Below are 23,429 nucleotides of genomic sequence, written 5' to 3' on the forward strand. Positions count from 1 at the left end.
GTATCCGAAATATTTGCCCAACCCACTATGAACCGAGGGTCAGGTGTGATCGTCCTGCTTACAAAAAGAAAATAATTGCGAGATCATTATGACCTTACTAACACGATTTAAATTGTACCCGACCTGTTCGGATGTTTTACGATGAAATATCTTCACGATAAATATAATGAATACTTCTCTTACAACCGATATTGATATTTGATTAAGTTACATTTATATTTTAGACAATGGTCCAATTTTCACAGTCTGAGTCTATTGTGAGATTTTTGGACAAATTATTTTTCATTTGATGCAAACAAAGTATATTTTAGGCCTCACTAAACAGGAGATGGCTTCAACTTCGTCAGACTATTGATACAGACAATACACTCATTCAACAGTATATTCTGTCAGCGCTTTCTTTGTCCAGAGGTTAACTTATATGTAGATTGGTTAAATTCATAGCGTTTGTGTCTGTGCTGAGCAAGCCGGGAACATACCTTCGATTTATTTGCAGTTATCATGAATCATGAATTCCACTCGGATGCAGATCGGTCGAACTTATAGCAGTAACATCATTCCTATGTCCGTGGTAAACAGATCTGGAACCTACCTTACTGTGTCATTGGTCGCTTTACCAACCTTGTTCATGCTTGGAGTTTTCGGGAATTCAGCTACTTTCCTGAAGGATAAAGTCGAAACGTCGAAAATAAATCATAAACTGAAGGAATGTCTATTAACAACCCTAAAAATTTACATTTACAAGGAACTTAATGGTGGTAGCTGCCAGGTAAAGGCACTGGTAGCTGATGGTTAGCGTAGTCGTACCTGGCAGCCATTGACGATACATATTTACTAGCCTACGGCCTGGAAGCTACATTAGGAGCAATGGCAGTCATTTTTGCTGGTACAAAAAGTCCTAGATTTTTTACTCGAGGTCGGAACTTTGTTTTTATTGTGAACAATAACTCGTAATCCTGATGACTAGCGTTCACCTTTCATTGTTTCATAATTTTTCGGATTTATCAATAGACTCGAAAGACTTATAGGACACCCGGCATTCAGGCTGTGACCTTCGACCAATCATCTCAACGAGATCTCTTGAGATGATAGCCCGTAGCTGTGACCGAGTGGTCAGCGCGCCAGGCTCATTGTGATTTTTCTAATTATTTTCCCTTGAAAATAATTCAAATGATTTGTATAGAATTCAAACTTTGATTCAAAATGAACTAATTTCGAATAAACGCAAGAAGTCTACTGGTTTTGTAAAGGTATCTCACAAGTGTTTTCTAGCAACCGTTGACTTAGTAACCGTTGCCATAGGGCGTTGACTGCAGTCATGGACGAATACCGCCCAACCGTGGTACAGCTCGATGAGAGCGAAATCGTTCTGAAACGGAAAAGCCATTTGTGGAAACCCGAACGACAAGATCCTCTCAGCCAATTAGGATACACAGTTTACGAGGTCATCGGTCAAGGTCTGTTTACGAAAGTCAAGAGGGCGCATTCGAGACGATTCAACAGAGATGAAGCTGTGAAAATCATCGCGAAACAGAAAATAGCTGCAGAGTTTCTGTCAAAGTTTTTGCCACGGGAAATCTATCTACACCAGAGACTATTACATCCTCATCTGGCAAGATTAAGATTTCCACCGAATCCTGCGCATCTGTTATAGGGAATATTTGCGTCGAATAGGACTTTGGTTTGGCAAAGTCAAAAAGAAATACCGGGAATACCAAAAAACGTCGATCTCTGAATTATTCATAAGATACAACAAGCCACGTTACCAATATCTAGTTTGGGCGGTCATTCCCGCCAAAATGATTTGTATCGAATTCGACGTTGAATCGTCGTGGCTTAAGACTAGACTTTATCCACAACATATCCAAAGCATATATTCATACAAAACACTATATATTTCCCGGATGAATATCTGGATAGATTTTTACCTCCTTGTGCGAGTTGTAAAAACTAACCGTATGGTTTCACCATCTAGTGTTATAATTTGACGTTACACATCCAAGATTAAACATACATTGACACACTAATAAACTAGACAATCTTTCCTTCAGGTCCAGTTGATAGAAGCAGTTGAGACGTTAACCCATTTGTACCTATTGGAGGAATTCGTACCTAACGGCGATTTATTGGAATACGTAAACGAGAAAAGGAACGGGCACCTGAGCGAGGCTGAATTTTCTCTTAGATGAAGAATACAACATTAAGATTACCGGTACATAATTATCTGAACTTAGCTATCATGATAATTTTAACTAATTAGCCTGTGAATGCGACATGTTGAGCGAAATTAAATAGAGGGAGTGGATAAGTGGGGAAACCCGAATCGAAATATAATCCGCCAGTCCTATTAACAACGCAGCCATTTATGTGACGGAACTCATTTTCCACATTAGTATTCATTATCGGTTAGCTTTATTCCATCTTGGCACTGGATGTACGTATATGTATTAATCTGGACACCGTGGAACGTGTTGACTAAAATTTCTTACCTTTTCACAGTTTCCAGGCGCCATTTTTGGGGTACCCGCTGGGTCCGCATTGTTGAATTTTTGTCCCTTTCTCCCTGTTTATTTTTTTTCCGTTTATATCTCTGGATTAGGTTAAGATAGAAGCAAAGTAAAATATCGATGAACTCAGCTGATAATTAACTTTTTTGCGATATCACTCACTTATAAAGTTAGTGCAACAATGCGCACTGATATAGTTATAAACATTGATATCGTCTTCCCGATAATTCAACTTGAATTATTGCTCATCCCATTCAAAAGTTCGTAATTCTTACAAATTTCAATTTACATTTTTGAAGATTCCTGGATCAATAGACCATCTATATGTGGTCTTATATACTTTTTACCGTTTTCAATTATCTTTATTGGTTTGTAAGTAATTACGATCCAAACTTCCAAAACACGTTTTTGGCTACCCTGAAAGCGGTTAAAAGTATATAAGAGCGCATATAGATGTCTATTGTCCTGGAAACATCAAAAAAGTAGATCAAAATTTGTAAGGTTTGAAAACTTACACTCCTCCCTCAAACATTCGGCACTTAATTGACATGGCCTTAAACCCGAGACGTTACTCGATTAAAAGAAGCCTACAAAATTTCAAAAAGTGAACATCCAGACTCTTTTATATACAATAAGTGAATACCTGAAGGTTGGGATCCCACACTGCAGATCGATACCTGTTGTACGTAGTAAATACGCCGAATAAGTATGTACAATGATATTTTCTTGTCATTTGAATTCGAATAGATTTTGGATTAGCGCGTCTTTCAAACCGGACGGAACACTGTTCGACACCTTGCGGCTCCTACGTGTACGCAGCACCGGAAGTGATGGGTGGAGAGCTCTATGACGCGTATAAGGCTGATTTGCGGAGTTTAGGTATAACGATACACGTGAATTCGAAACTATTTCGATTTACTCTGGCTATTGTTTCGAGAATTGTGGAATGCATTCTTGTATCATAGTTAAAATAACACCCATAAGCAATTATATTTTGTCATATTATCGGGACCAAGCAATTAATTCAAATTAAGTTAAGCCCAGGTAAAGTAAGTGCGTGTAAACCCACAATTAATGGACCGGTCCAAAGTTAGTTTCGAGCTGCTAAGTGCGATCCTCGCACGGTAAGGGTTACCGCCTCGCATACACATCTGATGGCGCAGCATTGAACATCGAGTTATTCGTAGTGAATTTCTCTAGAATTGTAACAGCATTCTTCCAAATCCGCATACTATCATTAAATGTGTCATCGAATTCGTTTCATTTTCTTACCCAGTGCACGTGCATGACATAGATTTCACTGAAAATTGATTTATTTATTGGGAAAAGTCGAATTTAGCTGAAATGTAAAAGTAATTGATGTGCAGTAAACAATAGCGAACCTAGCGGATCTTTGCAAAATTCTCGTTTGCCACAGTTACGGCGCCGGTAACCCCATTCTATCAGCGTCTTTTATCACAACATTTCGGATGCGTTGGCTCAGACAAGAAAAGGATAACTTTGTTCTAATAAATGAGCATACGAATTACAGGTATATCTGCTTGTACACGATGGTTTGCGGATGGTTTCCATTTTCCGATATGGATTTATCAGTTTTGCGCGAATCGATGACCACTCACAAAATTTGTTTCCTTAAAACGGTATCTCAAGGTAAATAACCGAGAATGAATCTAATTTGATGTACGTGTGTAGACCGCATTTTAGTGAAACTATTTTGAAATGTAAATAAACAACGGAGTTGCTTGAAGATCCGTATTGAATGATATGATTCCCAAAAAATTGAACATAATTTTGATAAACCCATCATTCCAACACTGATTAACGGAAAATTCTTTCATCTACAATAGAATGTAGGGATTTGATTCTGTGTCTGCTAAGCGTAAACCCACAAGATCGACCTATGGTAACTCAACTCAATAGATTTGAATGGATGTGTATGACTCTACCGCAGGAAAGCGACTTGGTTGTTGCGGCACCATCTACACGGGTAAACGTTACATAACATAACCTAGCAGGTAACAGAGCATAGCATAACATGAATATAACATGTATTCTAACATATCGTAACATGAAAGGTAAGATAGCAGGACTGGTAAACTTAGCGCTTTGACTAAAAACCCATCGCTCTCCTCCCCTTTGCCAATATTGCCTCATCAGGACAAACTTGCAACTACTGTGATACACATACAGATAACATAACTTACGTAATCATGACATAATAGGTTACAAAACATGTACATGGACATGGGCATCGGCATGGACATGGATATGGACACGGATGTGGAAATAACAATTCTTATGCCAACATCCTTGCTTGTTACGGCCAATTTATTTCAGCGTCGAACTTGCATCGTAGTCGAAGTGGAATTAATATAATGTTAGATGAGGCTGAACACGGATTTACTTGCGATCAACGGTTAAAAGAGCGACGGTCAACGCTCGTTTCTGACGTATTACACGCCGTTGCACTGAAACATTGGTATGTATCGACTGGTGGTCACTTTTAATTTTTCTTGATTTTTAGTGGGATACCAGCAACGCTATAGGCAATAATCCACCGGATCACTAGTGGCTCTGGGTTTCCTTCTACATTTCTATCAAATTCGAATAATCGTCTTTTTTCGTTTGTAAGTCAATTTTTAGTAGATCTATACCATAGAGTGAGTGAGAATTTGAGTGCCGATTTAACATCTATCCGATGACTCGTTTGATAATGTTCGGATTTGGAAGCCTAAATATCGAGTTCAAAATCGTTGAAAATGAACTGATTTTTCACTACCAATAACCCAGTGTTTGTTGCGCCATCTTGTGAGTGCCAGTATCCCAATCTTGAATCACTGAGTTGTTACAGTATATCGCGATGTTGCACCAACTTGATTTTTTTTTGGTCTCGGGTATAGCTACTAGATCTTTCTTCGAACGAACATTTCTGTTTTTTACGCAGTGAAGAAGCCACGTCTGATTTCGATCTCGGTGATCCCGCTTCCTCGATCGGAGTTACTGGACCCGCCGGTCGTCGTCTGAGCGTCGCCATAGCTACCGAAGTGAATGCGAACGAAAAATCGTGGGCCGTTAACTGCGATGTAGGCGGCGCCAGCGGGCGAAAACCGAGCATAGCACCGCGAAAGCAAAGTATCGCAGCGCATGCGCGGAAGGGAAGTATTGTACCGGGAGGAGACCTGCGAAAAGGGAGTCTTATCATTCAGACTTCCCCGATGGTAAAAGTCAACGACGCGGTCACGACAGCACGGGATCCAATCAGAAGAGCAAGTTTGTCCATCGAAAGCAGTGCCAGAAAAGGTAAGTTTTCAAGACATTATAAACTAGATTATGGGTCCTTCGATGAAAGAACTATATAGGTAATATCGAGGGTTTTGTGGAAGATTCCGAATCGATGTCCGCTCTTGAGATTCGTTTCCTTAAAACCGTTACCGTAAATCATCGAGAATGGATCTGTAAAAGAAAAACCCAACGCTCTCCTCCCCTTTGCCAAGTGCCTCATCAGGACAAACTTGCAACTACTGTTACAGATACATATACAGATAACATAACATCGGTAACATAACGTCTTCGACATAACGTCGAAAAAACGGTTTTTTCTTCGTGAAAAAATGTTTTCTCTGTTTTTTGTTATTCCGTGTGTCTTATTCCGATTGGCTTTTCTCCGCAGGAAAGTTGATGTTTCTTTAAACGTGCATATTAGTTTTGAAAATTTCAAACTAGGCAAATGGCAGACCGATGTTAAAAGTATCCTACTTCGTGTTCAAATATTCGACAAATTCATTTTTTATATCCAGATTCATCGGCGGCCAGTCCGATCAATCACCGCAGATTGAGCATGGCCGCCTCCGGGAAGACGCCATTAAATTCGTATCGTCGCGGAACATTAATGACATCGATTACAGACAACAGTCCGCGTGGTTCCCACACCAGCATCATAGAATCCGTCCAACCTAACGCCGTGCCGGAACATGACAACTGCGAGAACGAACTGCGGCAAGTGAGACATTCGCTCGCCTCCAAAGTAGCCGCGAGCGCCGGCAACGAACGACGCCGTTCGAGCATCGCTCAACAGCGGCGCAAAGACAGCCACGAACCGACCGTGAATCCGACGACCGTTGTTCGAATCCAGGTCGATCCGAAAACGCGCGAGTGTATCGATAAATGGAAAGCGAAGTGTCAGGCGGTCGTCCAGTCGGCACCACCCGGGGAACAAACTCAATCTGAAACCGACGTTAAATCCGGCAGTTGGGTTATCGTCTAAATCTAGCCGTTCACACAAACCGGATCAATCCTTCTCAGTTCCACCAGTAACTTTCTCCCAAGAAAAACACTTACACATATTCGTTTGCAATAATATTTCATTATTCTATATTTACTTATATTTAACATCAAACTTTTTTCGTCAACAGTTCAAAAATAGATTGAGATAATTATTAAACATGTTGTTTCTAAATACATCAATAGTTATGAGAATGCACGGTTGCACAGTTTTTAGTCGAGGCTAAAAAAACTATCGACGCCAAGCTTCTCCTTTCTGTTGCGCTTAAAAGTCATCCCAGTCGGCAGCTTATCTACCCTGTACATTACTTTTTACCAAAATCATGATCATTTTTACCATAACAGACCCAACGAAAATAGAAATGAATTGGATTACTAATTGTATTGCACGTTATAAAATGACCCGTTCGATTAGGAGAAACAAGGTATCATTCTTAGCCTTATTTCAAATTTATTGTCTCAATTCCATTTTGAGCTCAATTCAATTCCAATTAAATTTTTCATTTAGCTTTTCAACTCTAGTCTAATTTCAACCCACAACTACACTGAATCCAGGGCCGAGTTCACGGCGTAAATTCATGGCCAGTCTTTGACCAACTTTGTTCTATAGCCAATCATTTTCAACCAATAAGAGAAACAGAAATGTATAAAACTGATTTACTTTCAACCAGGATCCCGTTTCCCGAAGGGCTGGTAAAACCCATTTTTGGATAAATACGACGCCGAGGTTTGGCTTTCACTTCTCTGGTTAAACCGTGGTATTAATTGGTGATAATCAAGAGAAAAACTAACGAACCAGCGCCAGGGCTGAATGTCCGTTACGTCCTTCAATTATTTTTACGATCCTATTTCAATCATTCCACTACTGATTCAGACAGTGCGGAATAGTTGCACTCGAATCTCAAACTGGGCCTATTTTACAATCAACATTTCAACTTATTTCAACATTTTATATCGTATGTAAGATTATGTTTGTTATCCAAAACACAAACTTGTCCCCTCCCAAGAATAGAACGATAACGTGGAGGTAGACTATCAAATAATGTGACCTTTTCGAAGGCTAAGAAATTGATACCTCGTTCCTCATTTCTTTTGAGCTAATCGTTGACCCAGCCAGACGCCTTTCTACCCTGTACATTACTTTTCTTTAAATCATGTTCAAGCTAGCCAAAACAGACCCGGCAGTTATAGAAATGAACTGACTACAAATGTTATTGAAGTTTTTACAAAAGTGACCCGGCCGATTAGGAGAAACAAGGCATCATCCCGGAACTGGGTCAGTGTACCTACCCAAAATATATCAAAGACTATATCTCAACGTGCGAATTAACCCATTTGCTAGATTACCTCAAATCTATAAGTGTCTTGAATTGAAACTTTAAGAATATGAAAAGGGAAAATCAGACTCCCCTTACACAACTGTTGAGGTTTTGTACACAAATGTTACCAGGCTAAGGGTGAAATGAAGAAGCCATTTGTCTTTAATATAGCTTGGTAGGTTCGAGAACGGGTTCTCGAGACTCTGCGATGTTCGTGAACACTTTTCGTAAACGCAGTTTTTCAAATACAGCTGTGTTTAAATCCAAATACTTCTGCAATTGACTGCCTATAACTCAATTGAAGAAAAAAGCAACAATTTCCAACTAAAACTAAGCGAGTAGTTACATTTTTATTACCTCTTTTCAAGACTGAAACTGAACAGTTTTGAAAACAGTTCATAGAAATGAGTCGGATATCACTTCTCTCCATCACTTCACTACTTTCTTAATATACTGTGGGGTTTTTCTTGATACTTTTTCTTCTACCAATCTCGCAAGAAGGCCGTATTGAGCGATAAGTCTTTTTTTCGGGGACATGTTCATAACAGCGCCGAGAAATTTGAAATATCAAGATACAAAAAGAGAGCCATTTAAGATTCCAGTTGAAATTAAAATGAATATGAAATGTTCTACATTTTAGCAGAGTTTCAACCCTTCCTATATAATTGTATATTTTTAAAACTGATGCCGGTCGACTGGCTGGTGGAATAAATAACCATCATTCCAAGATGAAACCTCGTCGAAACATCATATTAAATCGCGTCCACCACGAGGGCCCATCATTAAATGAACGTATAAGTGATTGGTAATGTAATTAGCTAATGAGATCTCAGTGGCCAATTATCATCAGCTGCATTTCAACTGACGCTTGTTACTTACACAGATGTTTCACTCGCGATACTAACCAATTTCAGACCATCGGCTCTGAAATCTTCTAACTTCACTTGTCTTTCCTGTACGATTAGCTGTTGCTGAAACGTAGATGAACGGTTCAATGTATGCGTAAGTTCAATGATCGCGATCAAACGCAGTGAAAATATGAAAACCGACGAAAATCGTGCGTGCAGTCATGACGATTCAGAAAGGGGAACCCGAAACACCGGCTATCCCACCAGATGGCGTGACGAACCGGATTTCTAGACTCATGAATTCATATATTATCACAGCACCAACCGAATATACAATATATTCGTTCTTCTACTCAGATATCGGTATATTTTTCTTAAATAATTGATTCATTCAAGAGAAAATTTCATTCAGTTTTAATTGTATTGTAGAAGAAAACGAATGTGTAAGACCGACTATCTACTAGCGACACATGGCGGATCCTCGCCTGCCATACATGGAATCTTCGATTGCCACAGTAGTGGTGCGGATACCCCCATTGAAAACAAATCATTCGAATCATTTTTAAAGTTTGAAATTAATCGAAATTGAATATCTGCAATTCAATTATTATTGTCCTTTTTAGCACTGTATATGATACATTTTCATATCACTCGTTCTCATAATAAGCATTTCATATAATATAAAACAAAATTTTTCAGCATTCATACAAGTCATACGTATAGTTATGCAGATGACGCATGTAATGGAAATCAATTTATTCAGGTTTTTAACACAAGATAGCATAAGACTTAATATTGCTGCATGTGCCGAATGGAAATCACGAAATTATATATCTCTGTTTATTTAATCGAAAGAAGAGAAAATTAACAGTAGAACGCACTTGAATCTCTTTTGCGTCCATTAAACCACCACTCCATTATTGCCACCACTCCTTATCAGGTGCTACCAACTATCAGGTAAGTACTTCGATAAGATAATATTGTATTGTTGCAGAATCATTTGTCAGGTGTTCTCACGGTTGTCCGGCTAATTACTAAACTGACCATATCATCTCACCACTCTGACCACCGTCGATATCAGATCCTCTGATGCCCGATACCACTGACACCTCTGACACCGTGACACCTCTGACCACCGTCGATACCAGATCACACCAGTATATAATCGGTTATATACTGGTGTACCAGAACACCAATTCAATATGGCGGCTATCGACGGATTCAGTGGCGCCACCGTACTACATTCGAGAGAACTTGCGTTGTGTCGGCGCATGTTCTCTCGGATGTAGTACGGTGGCGCCACGAATCCGTCGATAGCCGCCATATTGAATTGGTGTTCTGGTACACCAGTATATAACCATCTTTTCGCTGCAGTTTAAGGTGTACTGCATTCACTCGCCCCGTCTATATATAACTGAAATTAACTGTCCCAATTACTTTTCCTGCGTTGATGACTTTGCGTTTTCGAAAATATTTTGCCCATTCGATTTTTACCAGGTGATTATCCGAGTCTTGTGCATTATTAAGTTCAATTTGTGGAAGTGGTATATAGTATATAATATACAGTTTATTCATCGACAGACACGGCGTTATTTATTACGAAACTTAATAGATTAGGCGTGTGGGGGTGTGAGGGGACACGTGTGGGGGCGTTAAGTTAAGATGCTGATATCTTAAGCCATAATCAGGATGAATGTTGATACAGTGGAACCTCGTTAATACGAGTACTCGGGGCAATAGAAACTCATTCGTAACATGCAATCCAACATAGAATTTCCCGCCAATATTTGCGTATCGATTCCCAGCACGCCCCCGTGTTCCCCGTTTGACGTAGGCCCATAAGTACACGATTCCGAATAATGGAAATAAAGAAATAACACTTTTTTCAAAATTCATTTGATAAAACCTGCAGCATGATGTCAAATTCTGTTGTTATACTTCACATGTATCTATTCTGATACTGATAATCCACTCGATCAGCGACCCTATTCATTTCGAACCCCATTTTTTTACTAATGAAATGAATAATCTCGAGCGTCGTTAACGAAAATCAAAACAAATGAATCCTTATTTATTTGACAAATTCATCTTCAAATTATTCAAATTCAATAAGCTCCATTCCATATCTTGTTTAATTATATAACATTATACGTACGTACGCAAGGGCGCATATTTCCTAATATTTCTTTCTCCTCCGTCGCAAGCAGACGAGTGAAAGACGTGAGAGTCGACCATCTCGGAGAGTACCTCGCCAAAGTGGATATAAGATTATGTGCGTATGATGTACGGTGTTTGATACCGTCAACCGTCCTGTACAGTCATCACCTAACTGGTATGTAGGGTGTCTACTGTCACCGTCCGGCCGAGTCACCACCCGGGTAGAATGTCGCTTGTCATCAGCTGTAGGTTACGCCACCTATCAAGGATCTTTTTCTCATAGATTCGCATATTACTAGCGCATTAATAGATTTCTAGATTCCCCGATTTGCTCAATTTACATTTACCTGTACATCGCACTATAAACCCCTACATCAGACCATGGACATATAATCTAGATTATATTATCTAGTTTATACGTCCATGATCAGATTAAGGACAAGGCATCCAATAAAGAAGTTTCCAGTTTCTAGGCGCCATATTGTGGCGGTCCCTCGAGTTCCCCATTGTTGCGATAATTTGCGCTCATTTTCAAAACATAAGTTTCGATTGAATATCACATAGTTCTGCAGTCCCTTGCTCGATTAACTTAATTTATACACCATTTTAAAGGAAATGAAATGCAGATATTTGTTGGTAATTCTTGGATTCTTTGAACGCAACAATTGAGAACAGTAACGATATGAAACCAAGGACCGCATATCTTAACCGCGCGTAAATGAAATCGCGATATTCATTAATTTTGAAATATCTAAGTATATCTTGAAGCTATATTTCCAATTTTCACAGAGGTTAAAGAGGGTTATTTGCAGTTTAGGCCTGCTTTAAAATTTTTTGAATATCTTTCCTGAAGACTGATCTGTACCCGCTTGAGTTTGAGATTACGCGCAAAAGGGGTCTCCCATTGCGCACCGCCATTTCACTGAACATTGAGATTTGTGAAAAGAAATCGCAAAAATAAGATTTTATACTGGTTTGTAATTATCAATATTGCTTCTTATGGTTATATATTACCTTTATTTTCGTACGTTTAAAAATGGACTTTGAGTGCTTTGAGGAATTCGAGTTTTGTAGCGATGGGAAATTGAAGGATTTCTTGTAAGAGTGGGGACGTTCTGTGTTGGTTGCATAGGTGGCCTAGTTGAGAGCCTAATTTGCTTTTCAACAGAATGTTCCACTCATGGATGGACACTAGAACAATCTTATCTAAGTTTTTATATAGTTTTGAATATGCGGCGCAGCTTTAAGTAGCCCAACTGGACGTTGAGCCCCTAAAACAGAATATCAAATGGGGGATCCCCTTTAAATATAATATTGATATTTTATATCAGTCAGGTTATCTGGTCGATGTTTTCCAGCAAAAAGGTTGAGATTCAGTAAATTCGTCGTATGATCCCAGGATGAGGGATTACCGGAGAGAGATGTGTGTTGAAATATGTCCTAAGCGTTTAAATTGACTGGCACATTTCACCATGGACTCTAAAACGTTTTGGGCCCATGATTTCACCGAACACAAAATCGGCGCTAGGCTGGACGGGCTGCATGGCGACAATTCCCCAACTGGGCCGTTCAAACTTCAAAGCGGGACAAACCGGATCCCGAAACCAGCTAAACTAATTGCCCCCGCCAAAATACAGTACAAACAAGATACGGATTATAATCTCAAAATATCCCCATGGAAAAAGTGAAGAAATCAAATTGCATTTAAAGATTTCTTTTCACAAATCTCAATGTTCAGTGAAATGGCGGTGCGCAGTTGGAGACCCCTTTTGCGCGTAATCTCAAACTCAAGCGGGTACAGATCAGTCGTCAGGAAAGATATTCAAAAAAATTCAACGCAGGCTTAAACTGCAAATAACCCTCTTTAACCTCTGTGAAAATTGGAAATATAGCTTCAAGCTATACTTAGATATTTCAAAATCAATAAATATTGCGATTTCTTTTACGCGCGGTTAAGATATGCGGTCCTTGGTTTCACATCGTCACTGTTCTCAATTGTTGCATTCAAAAATTCCAAGAATCGCCAACAAATATCTGCATTTCATTTCCTTTAAAATGGTGTATAAATTAAGTTCATCGAGCAAGGGACTGCAGAACTATGTGATATTCAATCTAAACTTATGTTTTAAAAATGAGCGCAAATTATGGCAACAATGGGGACCTCGAGGGACCGCCACAAAATGGCGCCTAGAAACTGGAAACTTCTTTATTGTTGCTGTATTGTCTGCATTTTATCGTTTCTGATTCGTCGAAGCCCGTTGTTTGTGGCAGACATTGCCTAAAATATCAATGGCTACTTTTCTGAATTGATCATTTGTCACACAATACACGATAAAATTTCCTGACGAATCGATGATAGAAAATCCCATCGCTATCTGGTTCATGGTGTGCACAAATGGGACATGACCTAAATGCATTAAACGTTCGTAAAAACCAAAACCTTCACAGATGATAAACAAAAACACAACCGATAAAACCATCCTTAAAACCCTAATTTCCCTTCTGGACGATTCATCAGTTACACCGAGCTCTGAACGTTGAGTAATACGACGCAAAAATATCACCACAATAATGATAACATTGATGACAACTAAAAAACAAATTGGGATCATAACAGTAAGATATATCAATAGATAGATTCCAGAGATTGTGTAACGCCATCTTGCGTGGTTAAACCACTGAGGATAGTGATAATACCTACCTAGTACCATAATATATGGCCACTCATCCGGGCAATTGATAAATACTAGTTCACGCTCAGGTATGAAGCGAATAAAATGGCCACAAAAACCCAAAAGTGAAATAAACATGACTGCGCATTGTGATATTAACTTCTTGGGAATTTTACGCGATTTCAGTGGAAATAATACTACGATCAACCGCTCTAAACTGAGCAGTACAGTGCACCAGTTGCGTGTCATCTGAGATACGTAGAAAAACGGCAAGGAGACTGTGATAAAACTCTTTCCAAAATTCCAGTCATTCCAGCGAATTACCATATCACCCAAAACGGCGTAAACGTACGCAGTTCTCAGCGGATACAGAATGAACGTAGCGATCATAAACGAAAGATCTGTAAAAGCCAGAATTTTGATGAGAAAATAATTATCAGATTCAAACCGTTTTAGACAACGTGAATGCGTTGAATATCAAACCGAATACAGTCGCCGGTAGATACCAGCCTAAGTATATTGATACGCAGAATTTGTTGATCCATTTAATTGGTGTTATCTTTCTTTTTGAACACCAGATGAGGTGAGTTGTTGTCAATGCAATGCTTGTACTAGTGATGTTGTTATCAGACATTGCAAAAGCCGTGGAGCCAGACGCACCGAAGTCAAAGAACACGACGAAAACCCTAAGTACTTGAAATTCAGACAAAATCGCTCAACTTATCGTGTCGAATGGCTGCGATTCTTCAAATTGTTGTTCTTTCGTATGTATTAGCACGTCTACGTCCGCCCAACCTAAATCTCCGCACAAACAGTTTGATTATTCTATTTTGCACTTTGTATCATATTATATTCGTAAGACCATTCTGAATAGGAAAGGCTGAATGGACCACCAATGAGGAGACGTTTTATTAGCGTTGTATTGACTGAGTTGCGGGTCAATGCTAAACCTCCAGTGAAAATGATTATCATACCAAATTCAATTAGGTTTTGTATCTTTTCGCGTTAATCGATCAAATTTTGACCATTGGCATTTGCCACACAATGTTTCGTATCTCATTTATTGGACTGCAAGTAAAGGCATGTAAATATTCTACTTTGATTCGTGGTAGGCCTAAATGGTTGCGAAAATAATGCAAATTGCATAATTTGCAATAATTCATAAAACCAACATCCATATATGAGATGAAATTACATGTATTTCGCTAGCAGCAGTTATTCTGGAAACAGTTAAAAAGGATTAATAGAAAACCAGGCGTAAATAAATCCATTGCAACCGACGAGTTCCGAGATTATTTTCAAAGTTTATATAACCCAGATATTCCTGCCTCAGAATTTACACAAACAATTTAATAACTTGTTAGAATCACATGTCGATGTTGTTGTCATGGGAAACAGAATTTCCAATTACAAAGGAAGAGGTTGATCTAGGTATAAGACGTTTAAAAAAGGAAAATCTCCGGGATGTGATTATGTTATCTCTGAATTTTTGTTAAATGGAATTGATATCCTGACTCCACATTTAACCATAATTTTCAACATAATACTCGATACTGGAATTTATCCGGCCCTATGGATGGAAGGGATTATTGTACCCATATTCAAAAAAGGTGACAGTGACAAAGTTGATAATTGTAGAGGGGTAACCATCCTTAGCATTGTTGGCAAACACTTCTCATCTTACTAACTAACTTGGGCTGAAGCTTACAATGTCTTCTCTGATAGTCAATCCGGGTTTAGACCCAAGTGTGGAACTATGGACAATATTTTTACCTTACAGTCAGTAATTAATAATTTTATCATCCACAGCAGGAAACTGTACTGTGCTTATATAGATTTTTCTAAGGCGTTCGATGACATTAACCGAGACGCATTATGGTTTAAATTAATACATTTAGGTATATATGGTAAAATACTTATTATAAGATATAAGATTATTAGAAGTATGTATTCTATAGTGAAGTCAGTAGTAAAGCATAATGGTTTCTCTAACCCTTCTATTTGTAATAGTGGAGTTAGGCAAGGAGAGAGCCTTTCGCCATTTCTTTTCAGTATGTTTTTAAATGATTTACAAGATGAACTTATAAACGCTGGCTACAACGAAGTTAGTTATTATATGCTAGAACTGTATGTATTACTTTACGCCGATGATACGGTGCTTATTGCAGACTCGGCTGAAGGTCTACAAAACGGTCTTTACCACTTTTTAGAGTATTGTAAAAAGTGGCAAATGGAAATTAATGTTGAGAAAACCAAAATCGTAATTTTTAAGAGGCGAGGCGGCAGAAATTATATATTCCATATCGATGGAAAAGAAATAGAAGTAGTGTGACCCAGTACAACTATTTGGGCTATATCATGCAAAGTAACGGTCAAACTGGAGACATCATGAATATATAATTAATAAAGCAAAGCGTGCGCTGTTTGCGATAAAACAATACACTGACAATTTTAGATATCTAAAAATAGAAACTATTTTGTATCTGCAATACGCATGGATTAATGGTTATGTAAATAATGTGACAACCTTTATTAATACTGTAAAACGTCGTCTTCAAGATCAGTTCATTCAAACCTGGCATGGGAAACTAAACGAATACAGAAAAGTTACATTCTACAGAGAATCAAATTCAATTTTTGAAAAAGAAACATATTTAAGACTGATTTATACGAATTACCGTAAAAGTATAGCTAAAATACGAATGAGTAGCCATATCTTATTAATCGAAACGGGGAGGTGGCAAAGACCACCACTGGAGAGACAACAGAGGAACTGTAGATTTTGCGATGGAACTGATCTTGAAGATGAATACCATTTTATTCTAAAATGCCCTAGATTTCATGATTTACGACAGAAATTTATAAAACATTATTATTATAGATACCCATCTGTACATAAATCTACTCAATTATTGAGTACACAGAACGAGTACGAATTGCTAAAATTAGGTAAATACTGTTTCTTAGGTCTAAAATGAATCCAATCATGTATATGATTAATGTTTTTATATCCTTTACTACTTCACAAAGTGACAGGTGCCGATATAGAAACGGCGTGAGGATATCGACGGATCGAGACAGAAGTTACACAACAAAGACACCAGTGATCGATAGCATCTACAGAATTATGCTCATCTGTCTCTAAAGTGGTCTCGTATAGAGGATGAGAAATGATTCCTAATATTACCTGTAATATAATTGCAATTTAATCATTTTAGGTGACCATCTAACCTTAATTTGTTCATGCTCAATGCGACGATAATCTTCGCCCAGTCATGGTAATGTGTTTGTCTCCGCAGAGATCTCTGTCGCTCTACGATCCTAGCGTAATCAGAATTTAAAGGCTGGCTTATGTCGACAAGCAAGGCGACGCCTACCGACGCAACTGGGTTTATCGCCGATTAGCGGCAACTAGCGGCCTACGAGAGGCCGCCAGTTGCTGCTCTATCGGTTCGACATAAGCCGGCTTGCGACGGCAACCCGACGCCTACCGACTCGTCGCAAGCCGTATCCGGCTAGTTGCCCATGTTACTCCGGCCTTGGTTCTTGGTGAACAATAATCAGAAGACCACTCGTGAGAAATCTTGAGAATTTTAAAATATGGTATTGTTGTATTTTTATGGTACCAAACCAGTTTGGCATATACGACAAAAGGACACGATTTTGTAACGTGGTAACAGCTCCATGGACTGTTATGTACACCTTTTGCTCAAAATTTGGTTAGAGTTAACCAGTGGGTAGTTCAAAGTTCATAGTTAATTTCTTTTGATAAAAGTTTCAAGGGTTCAAAGGTGCAACTTTGTGAAAATAGCTGCTGGATTGTAATGCTAGAAACAGCGCCAGGGCCAAGTCTCACAAAAAAGTTTAACTCTTAAATCGATTTAATTTCTTCATTAATTCAGTCTTAATTAATTCAGTTCATTAATCTTAAATCGATTGAGGCCTTAATCTTTTTTTGTGAAACTGGGCCCAGAGTGTTCTCTACATTACGGTTGTTAGGGTGACACACGTCAAGAACCCGCCTTCACAATTCTCAACTTACATTTGACCCTACAGTTATTCAGTTACAAACATAACCACATGACCCTTTCGGGAATCGTCGTTAAAGGTGCATCATCGGTCAAAACGATGCCCATCGTTTGAATGAATGAATGAACCAACGAACCAACGAACCAAAGAACGAACCAACCAACGAACCAACCAACGAACCAACGAATTTATTTTGCATGTATTTTGCATGTATACCCATTGTGGATAACAGTTCCCAGTTTTCTTCTCTAGGGCGTTATTCTCAGTTAGTGCATTTGGACATTTGGCGTTGTTTTCCAAGGGGATATAAACCTTAGTAAAATTGTTTTCTGGTACTGATTTTGTTCTAAATGAATAGTTGAAAACAACTGGACGTTTTCTGCAATTCCTGAAAGCGTCCGTCTTGTTTGATTATCACTTATGTAACAGCTGTGGCGGCTGCTATTCATGCGAACTAGATATAACTATCTGCAGACATGACATTATTCAATTCATTTTGAAATTATGTTGCGCATTAAAGCGTGGTCGCTGGCAATTCCAACAGTAGTGACACTGGTCATTCTTTATCTCTTTCGAAATGTAATCGATGTAGGTGCAAAAATAAAGGTAAATATAGATTGTTAACTCTCGAATAGGACACTACATTTGAGAAACTATAGTTTGTATTCCGACACAGCTAACTCAGAATGATATTCTCAAAAATGTTCTTGTTGTGTATAAACTGCAAAAGAAAACATATGGAAGAATATAATCATAACAAGGTGCGCGGATAGACGAAACAAAACGTGGATTATTTCACACTAGAATGCACGAATTGAAGTACTCGAATTTTGAATATTGAAAATCTTGTAACTGAAAACTATTCGACTTATTAACTAAGAACTTTTGTACACAAATGATGATAGACGCGGCATTTATCTACAGCGCCTCATTCTTATAAAGGCTCCAAAGCGCTTTATAGAATCTAAAAGAGAAATACAATTAAGATACAATTATAATGTAATACGAAATAGAATCTGGCCATACAAAAACCAGTAATAGAGCAATAAGGTAAAAGATGAGTCTTCAATGCACATTTGAAAGCATTAAATGACCTGGCCTGCGCATTCTTCATACGAGGTACGCCTTGCGCCTTGCGCAAAAGAACGGTCACCAAAACCTAGGTTGTTGTGTTCGTGGCATAGTGAAAGCCACGCAAAAAAATACAGCAGGTTTTTATTTTTACCTCCCTCTTTGAAAGAAGAGAGATGTAGAAAGCCTTTTTTCCAAATTCCGAAAGTGACGAGGGCGACTATTCTTTATTTTTACTTTTTTTCACTTTCATTTTTATTTCTATTACCTACTGACGAACCTTTTTTGACGCGCGGGGAAAATGAAACTGGTGGGAAACAAGCCATTATCTTTGCGTGGCCTGACTGGACCTGTATAACAGATCTAACGGATCGACCCGGCGTATATAACGAGATTCATAAAACCATACCAAGCTTAGTTACTTAAAAATGGGTGATTAGTCTCAGTTTTGTACATTACCAATAAAGAGTACGTTTCGCCGACTTCTTCTTCTAGCGCGTAACAAAAAGCGCGTATCAGAGCGCGTAGCAGCCTTTAACACTAAGTTTCTGACTGATATTTCTGTATTGAAATATATGAGACTGTTACTTACCAATTAAATTGTTTTACATAACACGGTGTAACGCCACGTTAGATCCATACTAATGCTGTCGTTTATGTTCAAATGAAAAAAAAAGCTGCCAAGAAAGAGTAGATATTAATGTTGTATCAGCTGTGGTGGCTCTGTGATCAGATCAGTGAAATCAGTATCAGTACAATCTCTTTTCTATATATTTCCAAAAAAAAATTATACACGTTGGTTGATCTTTATCTCGCCACACGCCACGAGATTCAATTCACTGCTACACAAAGCGTGTCGGTTTCTGCAGAATGTCACAACAGGAGTTTTGTTTTAGATAAACCAGCATTTCAAATCTGGCAATACTGTAATTCAATTCCACCAAATTCAAATCCCATTCAATTTCATCGTTGTGATATTTCGTAACTTTTCCGGAATAAACCTAATGAACATTTGCAATATTTCAAATATGCATTGTGCACTGTGGTATGGTCCAACTTTTAGACGAATATAGTTCTGTCCATAATGGGAAGGCCAGCGCGTCCAACATCTCCACTACTACGATATAAACCGCTGCAGGCGACTTGAGTGTGACGGTGGAAATCTACATTAAACAATAAAAGTCGATTGCTTCGCTGGTAAAATCTATATACGTACATGTATATTTCAGACACAGAACAGTAAAATTCGTGATTGGAATGCTACCTATCATCAGAGACTCGCGCATGTAAAATCAGGATGTGAAAAACTAACCAATACATCGACAGGTGGGATAGATGTTTGTGGCCTGGGACTCTCCATCGCGTCATTAAGTCTCGAGTGTTTAATTTCGAAACATATCTCGCTATCTTTTCTAGGTCCATACACGTACACGTACAAGAGATTTACGGTCGATGACGTACACAAGATCCTTTATTGCGAAATTCCCAAAGTGGGCACGTCGATATGGAGATACACGTTACTACACACGACCGGAAAACTTCGCACGACAAACCTATCCCTCATAAATAACCTTGACACGAAACAAAGTATCTACTTAACGTCGTTAGATTTAATCAGGCCACTATCGAGTTATTCTCAAGATGAAAAAACCGAACGCTTAAAAACCTACTTCAAATTTCTGTTCGTACGACATCCTTTTGAGAGACTGTTATCTGCGTATTTGGATAAAATTGTGCGTAAATACGATAAAGGATACGCAGACCTCGAGCCAATGATTATTCGGTCTGCCCGAAATAATGTCAAACCTGGAGACAGAGCAACGTTTAAAGAATTCGCTGAGTTCATCCTTCTTCATTATGTTGATGATATACATTGGGCATCATACGAAAGGCTTTGTCGTCCATGCGATATTGCTTACAGTTTCATCGGGAAATACGGAGATACGGTCGAAAATGATTTCAAACTTGTTCAAAATCGTTTCCACCTGGAACCGGAACTGGCAAAAACGGCCACACTCCCTCACACATATTCCTCATGAAAGTTGAACAAATATTACAAACACCTTCCTCAAAAATTGATCGATGATTTGTATGAAGAATACAAAGCCGATTTCATATTGTTTGATTACGATTTAAATTTCTTGCAGAAATAGTAATTTATTTTGAATAAAGTTATCGTGGTCGGGCCAAACAGGTACGGGCCCATTTGGCGCCCGGGTGAACAGTTGTTCTGGGCCAAAAACACCCCACGTGTGATTGTCAAACGTAACGTCAAACAGAGAATATGGGGCGTGATACGATTCGATAGGCAGGTATTGGCGGGAAATTTAATGGCGGGTTGCATGTTACGAATTGTCGTGAATACGAATGATTTTCTATTGGCCGAAGTACTCATATTATTTTATATATATATAAACTTTATTGTCAAAGAAGAATACTTTTATGACAAGTACATAATTAACAATATTTGGTACAACGAAATTTTTTTATCTAACGAGGTTCCACTGTACGTTAAAGAAACTCCTGTGGCTTCCACGGGTTGTCCGCAAGACGGTCGGAACAAGCAATTAGATGCACGGAACAGAACGGACGAACCAACCAACCAACCAACCAACCAACCAACCAACCAACCAACCAACCAACCAACCAACCAACCAACCAACCAACCAACCAACCAACCAACCAACCAACCAACCAACCAACCAACCAGCCAACCATTGAACTAACGAACCAACGAACCAACGAATACGTAGGTATTGTAAACAGGGGCCTATAATGGATGCAAGGTCTCAAAATTGAACCTAAAGATGATCGACTTCTTCTACGGCCCCTAACTGGAGCATTACGTCCAGTTCTTTCTCTAGCGTTCTTCTCTGGCGTTCTTCTCGCCTAATGGTTTTCAGAGTGTGGCTAAAATCAAATGGTCGTTTTCAGCAGGTGCTGAAACATTTGTTTTTTTTATTCGATCTATCCGTACACTATAGTAACAGCTGTGGTGGTATTTATACCTGCTGACTAAATGAATCTACATGATCTGCTTTCATTACAATGTTCAATTCATTTTGAAAAAATGTTGCGCAAAGTGTGGTTGTTTGCAGTTCCAGTAGTAGGGATAATAGTCATTTTTCATCTCTTTCGAAATACAAGCGATTCAAGTCTAAAAATAAAGGTAATTATAAATTGTTTAAACTCGAAAAATCAAAAAAACTTTTATTCCGACATAGCAAACACAGATTAACCATCGAAAATGTTCTTTTTGTGGTAAACGCAAAAAGCATATGGAAGAATCTCAGGTATGCGGATTTACGGGACAAAAACTGAATAATCACGGTTGAATGTACATTTAGAGTACTCGGGTTTTGCTAACAAATTTCGTTACTAAACGAAAACGACTCAACTAACTTGGAACGTTTATGCACAAATGACAGACGCGGCATTCATCTACAGAGCCTCATTCCCGAAGGCTTTAAAGCGCTTTACCAAATTTTAAAGAGAACTACAATTAGGAAACAATCAAAATATCATACGGAATAGAAATAGCCATTACAAAAACCAGTAATAGAGCAAACAGGTAAAAAGCTTGCCGAAAAGATGATTCTTAAATGCACATTTGAAATTAGCTCGACATAAGCCATACGCATTCCATACGCGAGGTACCACTTGCGCAAAAAAAACGCTCGCTAAAACGCTTTGTTTTTTGCGTGCGTGGAATTTTAGGTTATAACCCGAATCCGTCACCATTAGAATCTCCATGTTAAGGCCCTAAAGGCCTAGCAATAGTTTGTATTCGATACATGAATAAACAGGTAGTTCTGTTACTCTACCAAGGAGGTTTTCCGCCGCCTTTTTTTTTGTTTGTTTAATTGTTAATCCAATCAAAATTGCATCGTAAGCTAAACAACTTTAAAAAGTATGCACGGACTTCTGTGAGATTTTCTAGGAACGGTGAGAGGAAAATAGGTGATGGGAATAGGAAATTCAATCTTGTGTGACATTCACTAAGGGCCTTTTAGTGTCTGATGTATCACAGGAAACTTTATAGCGAACTGTACAACATAAACCTAAAGGAATGATTAGCCAGAAAGTTCTGGCGGGTTATTAGTCCCCCAAAAAATAATTTGGGACTGTTTTTTTTTTGTTTACTGTTTGGTCGAAACACATAATTCTTACTGTGAGCCATTCTATAAGGAAGGACAAACGCATACCTGTAAAAATCAGCTACGCCTCGTCAAAAAGTAACCCTGGTCCTAAACGCATAGAAATACTGTTTTGAAACAATTGATTATCATCGTTTAACGATGCAAAGCTCTCCGATATTGATTGTGTCCCCTGGTTATGGATATATCAATGCTTAACATCATGACCGAAACTTCAATATCAATAGGCCTCTTGTTATATGGTTAGAGTAGATGATGATGTTATAACAGCTGCTGTTGCTCTGTAATTAGAATAGTGACGGTTGGCAAAATTCGGTATGCGGTAAAAATCCCCTAGGTAAAAATCAGGTCTGCGTTCTGCTTTTCTAGTTAGATTATGTATTCTTTT

The 23,429-nt window shown here is 38.6% G+C and overlaps 2 protein-coding genes across 2 annotated transcripts; both read left to right on the forward strand.

Moving 5' to 3' along the window:
• The first annotated feature begins 1,318 nt into the window (after positions 1 to 1,318).
• LOC141904279 (testis-specific serine/threonine-protein kinase 6-like) lies at positions 1,319 to 3,472 on the forward strand. Its single transcript, XM_074792859.1, has 3 exons — positions 1,319 to 1,612; positions 3,177 to 3,189; positions 3,255 to 3,472. Exons 1-3 carry the CDS (start codon positions 1,319 to 1,321, stop codon positions 3,470 to 3,472), a joined length of 525 nt encoding a protein of 174 aa, XP_074648960.1.
• Positions 3,473 to 15,837: 12,365 nt separating this feature from the next.
• Positions 15,838 to 21,037, forward strand: LOC141904280 (carbohydrate sulfotransferase 10-like). Its single transcript, XM_074792860.1, has 3 exons — positions 15,838 to 16,000; positions 20,301 to 20,617; positions 20,927 to 21,037. The coding sequence occupies exons 1-3, from the start codon at positions 15,838 to 15,840 to the stop codon at positions 21,035 to 21,037; spliced, it is 591 nt and encodes a 196-aa protein (XP_074648961.1).
• Positions 21,038 to 23,429: the final 2,392 nt, after the last annotated feature.

Source organism: Tubulanus polymorphus, chromosome 4 (genome assembly GCF_964204645.1).
Source record: "Tubulanus polymorphus chromosome 4, tnTubPoly1.2, whole genome shotgun sequence".
Lineage (NCBI taxonomy): Eukaryota > Metazoa > Nemertea > Palaeonemertea > Tubulaniformes > Tubulanidae > Tubulanus > Tubulanus polymorphus.

Coding starts and splice junctions, on each gene's coding strand:
- LOC141904279 (XM_074792859.1), top strand. CDS start 1,319: ATGGACGAATACCGCCCAACCGTGGTACAGCTCGATGAGAGCGAAATC.
- LOC141904280 (XM_074792860.1), top strand. CDS start 15,838: ATGTTTTTAAATGATTTACAAGATGAACTTATAAACGCTGGCTACAAC. Junction 16,001..20,300: donor TTACCACTTTTTAGAGTATT/GTAAAAAGTGGC, acceptor TATCTTTTCTAG/GTCCATACACGTACACGTAC. Junction 20,618..20,926: donor CTGCGTATTTGGATAAAATT/GTGCGTAAATAC, acceptor TCCTCATGAAAG/TTGAACAAATATTACAAACA.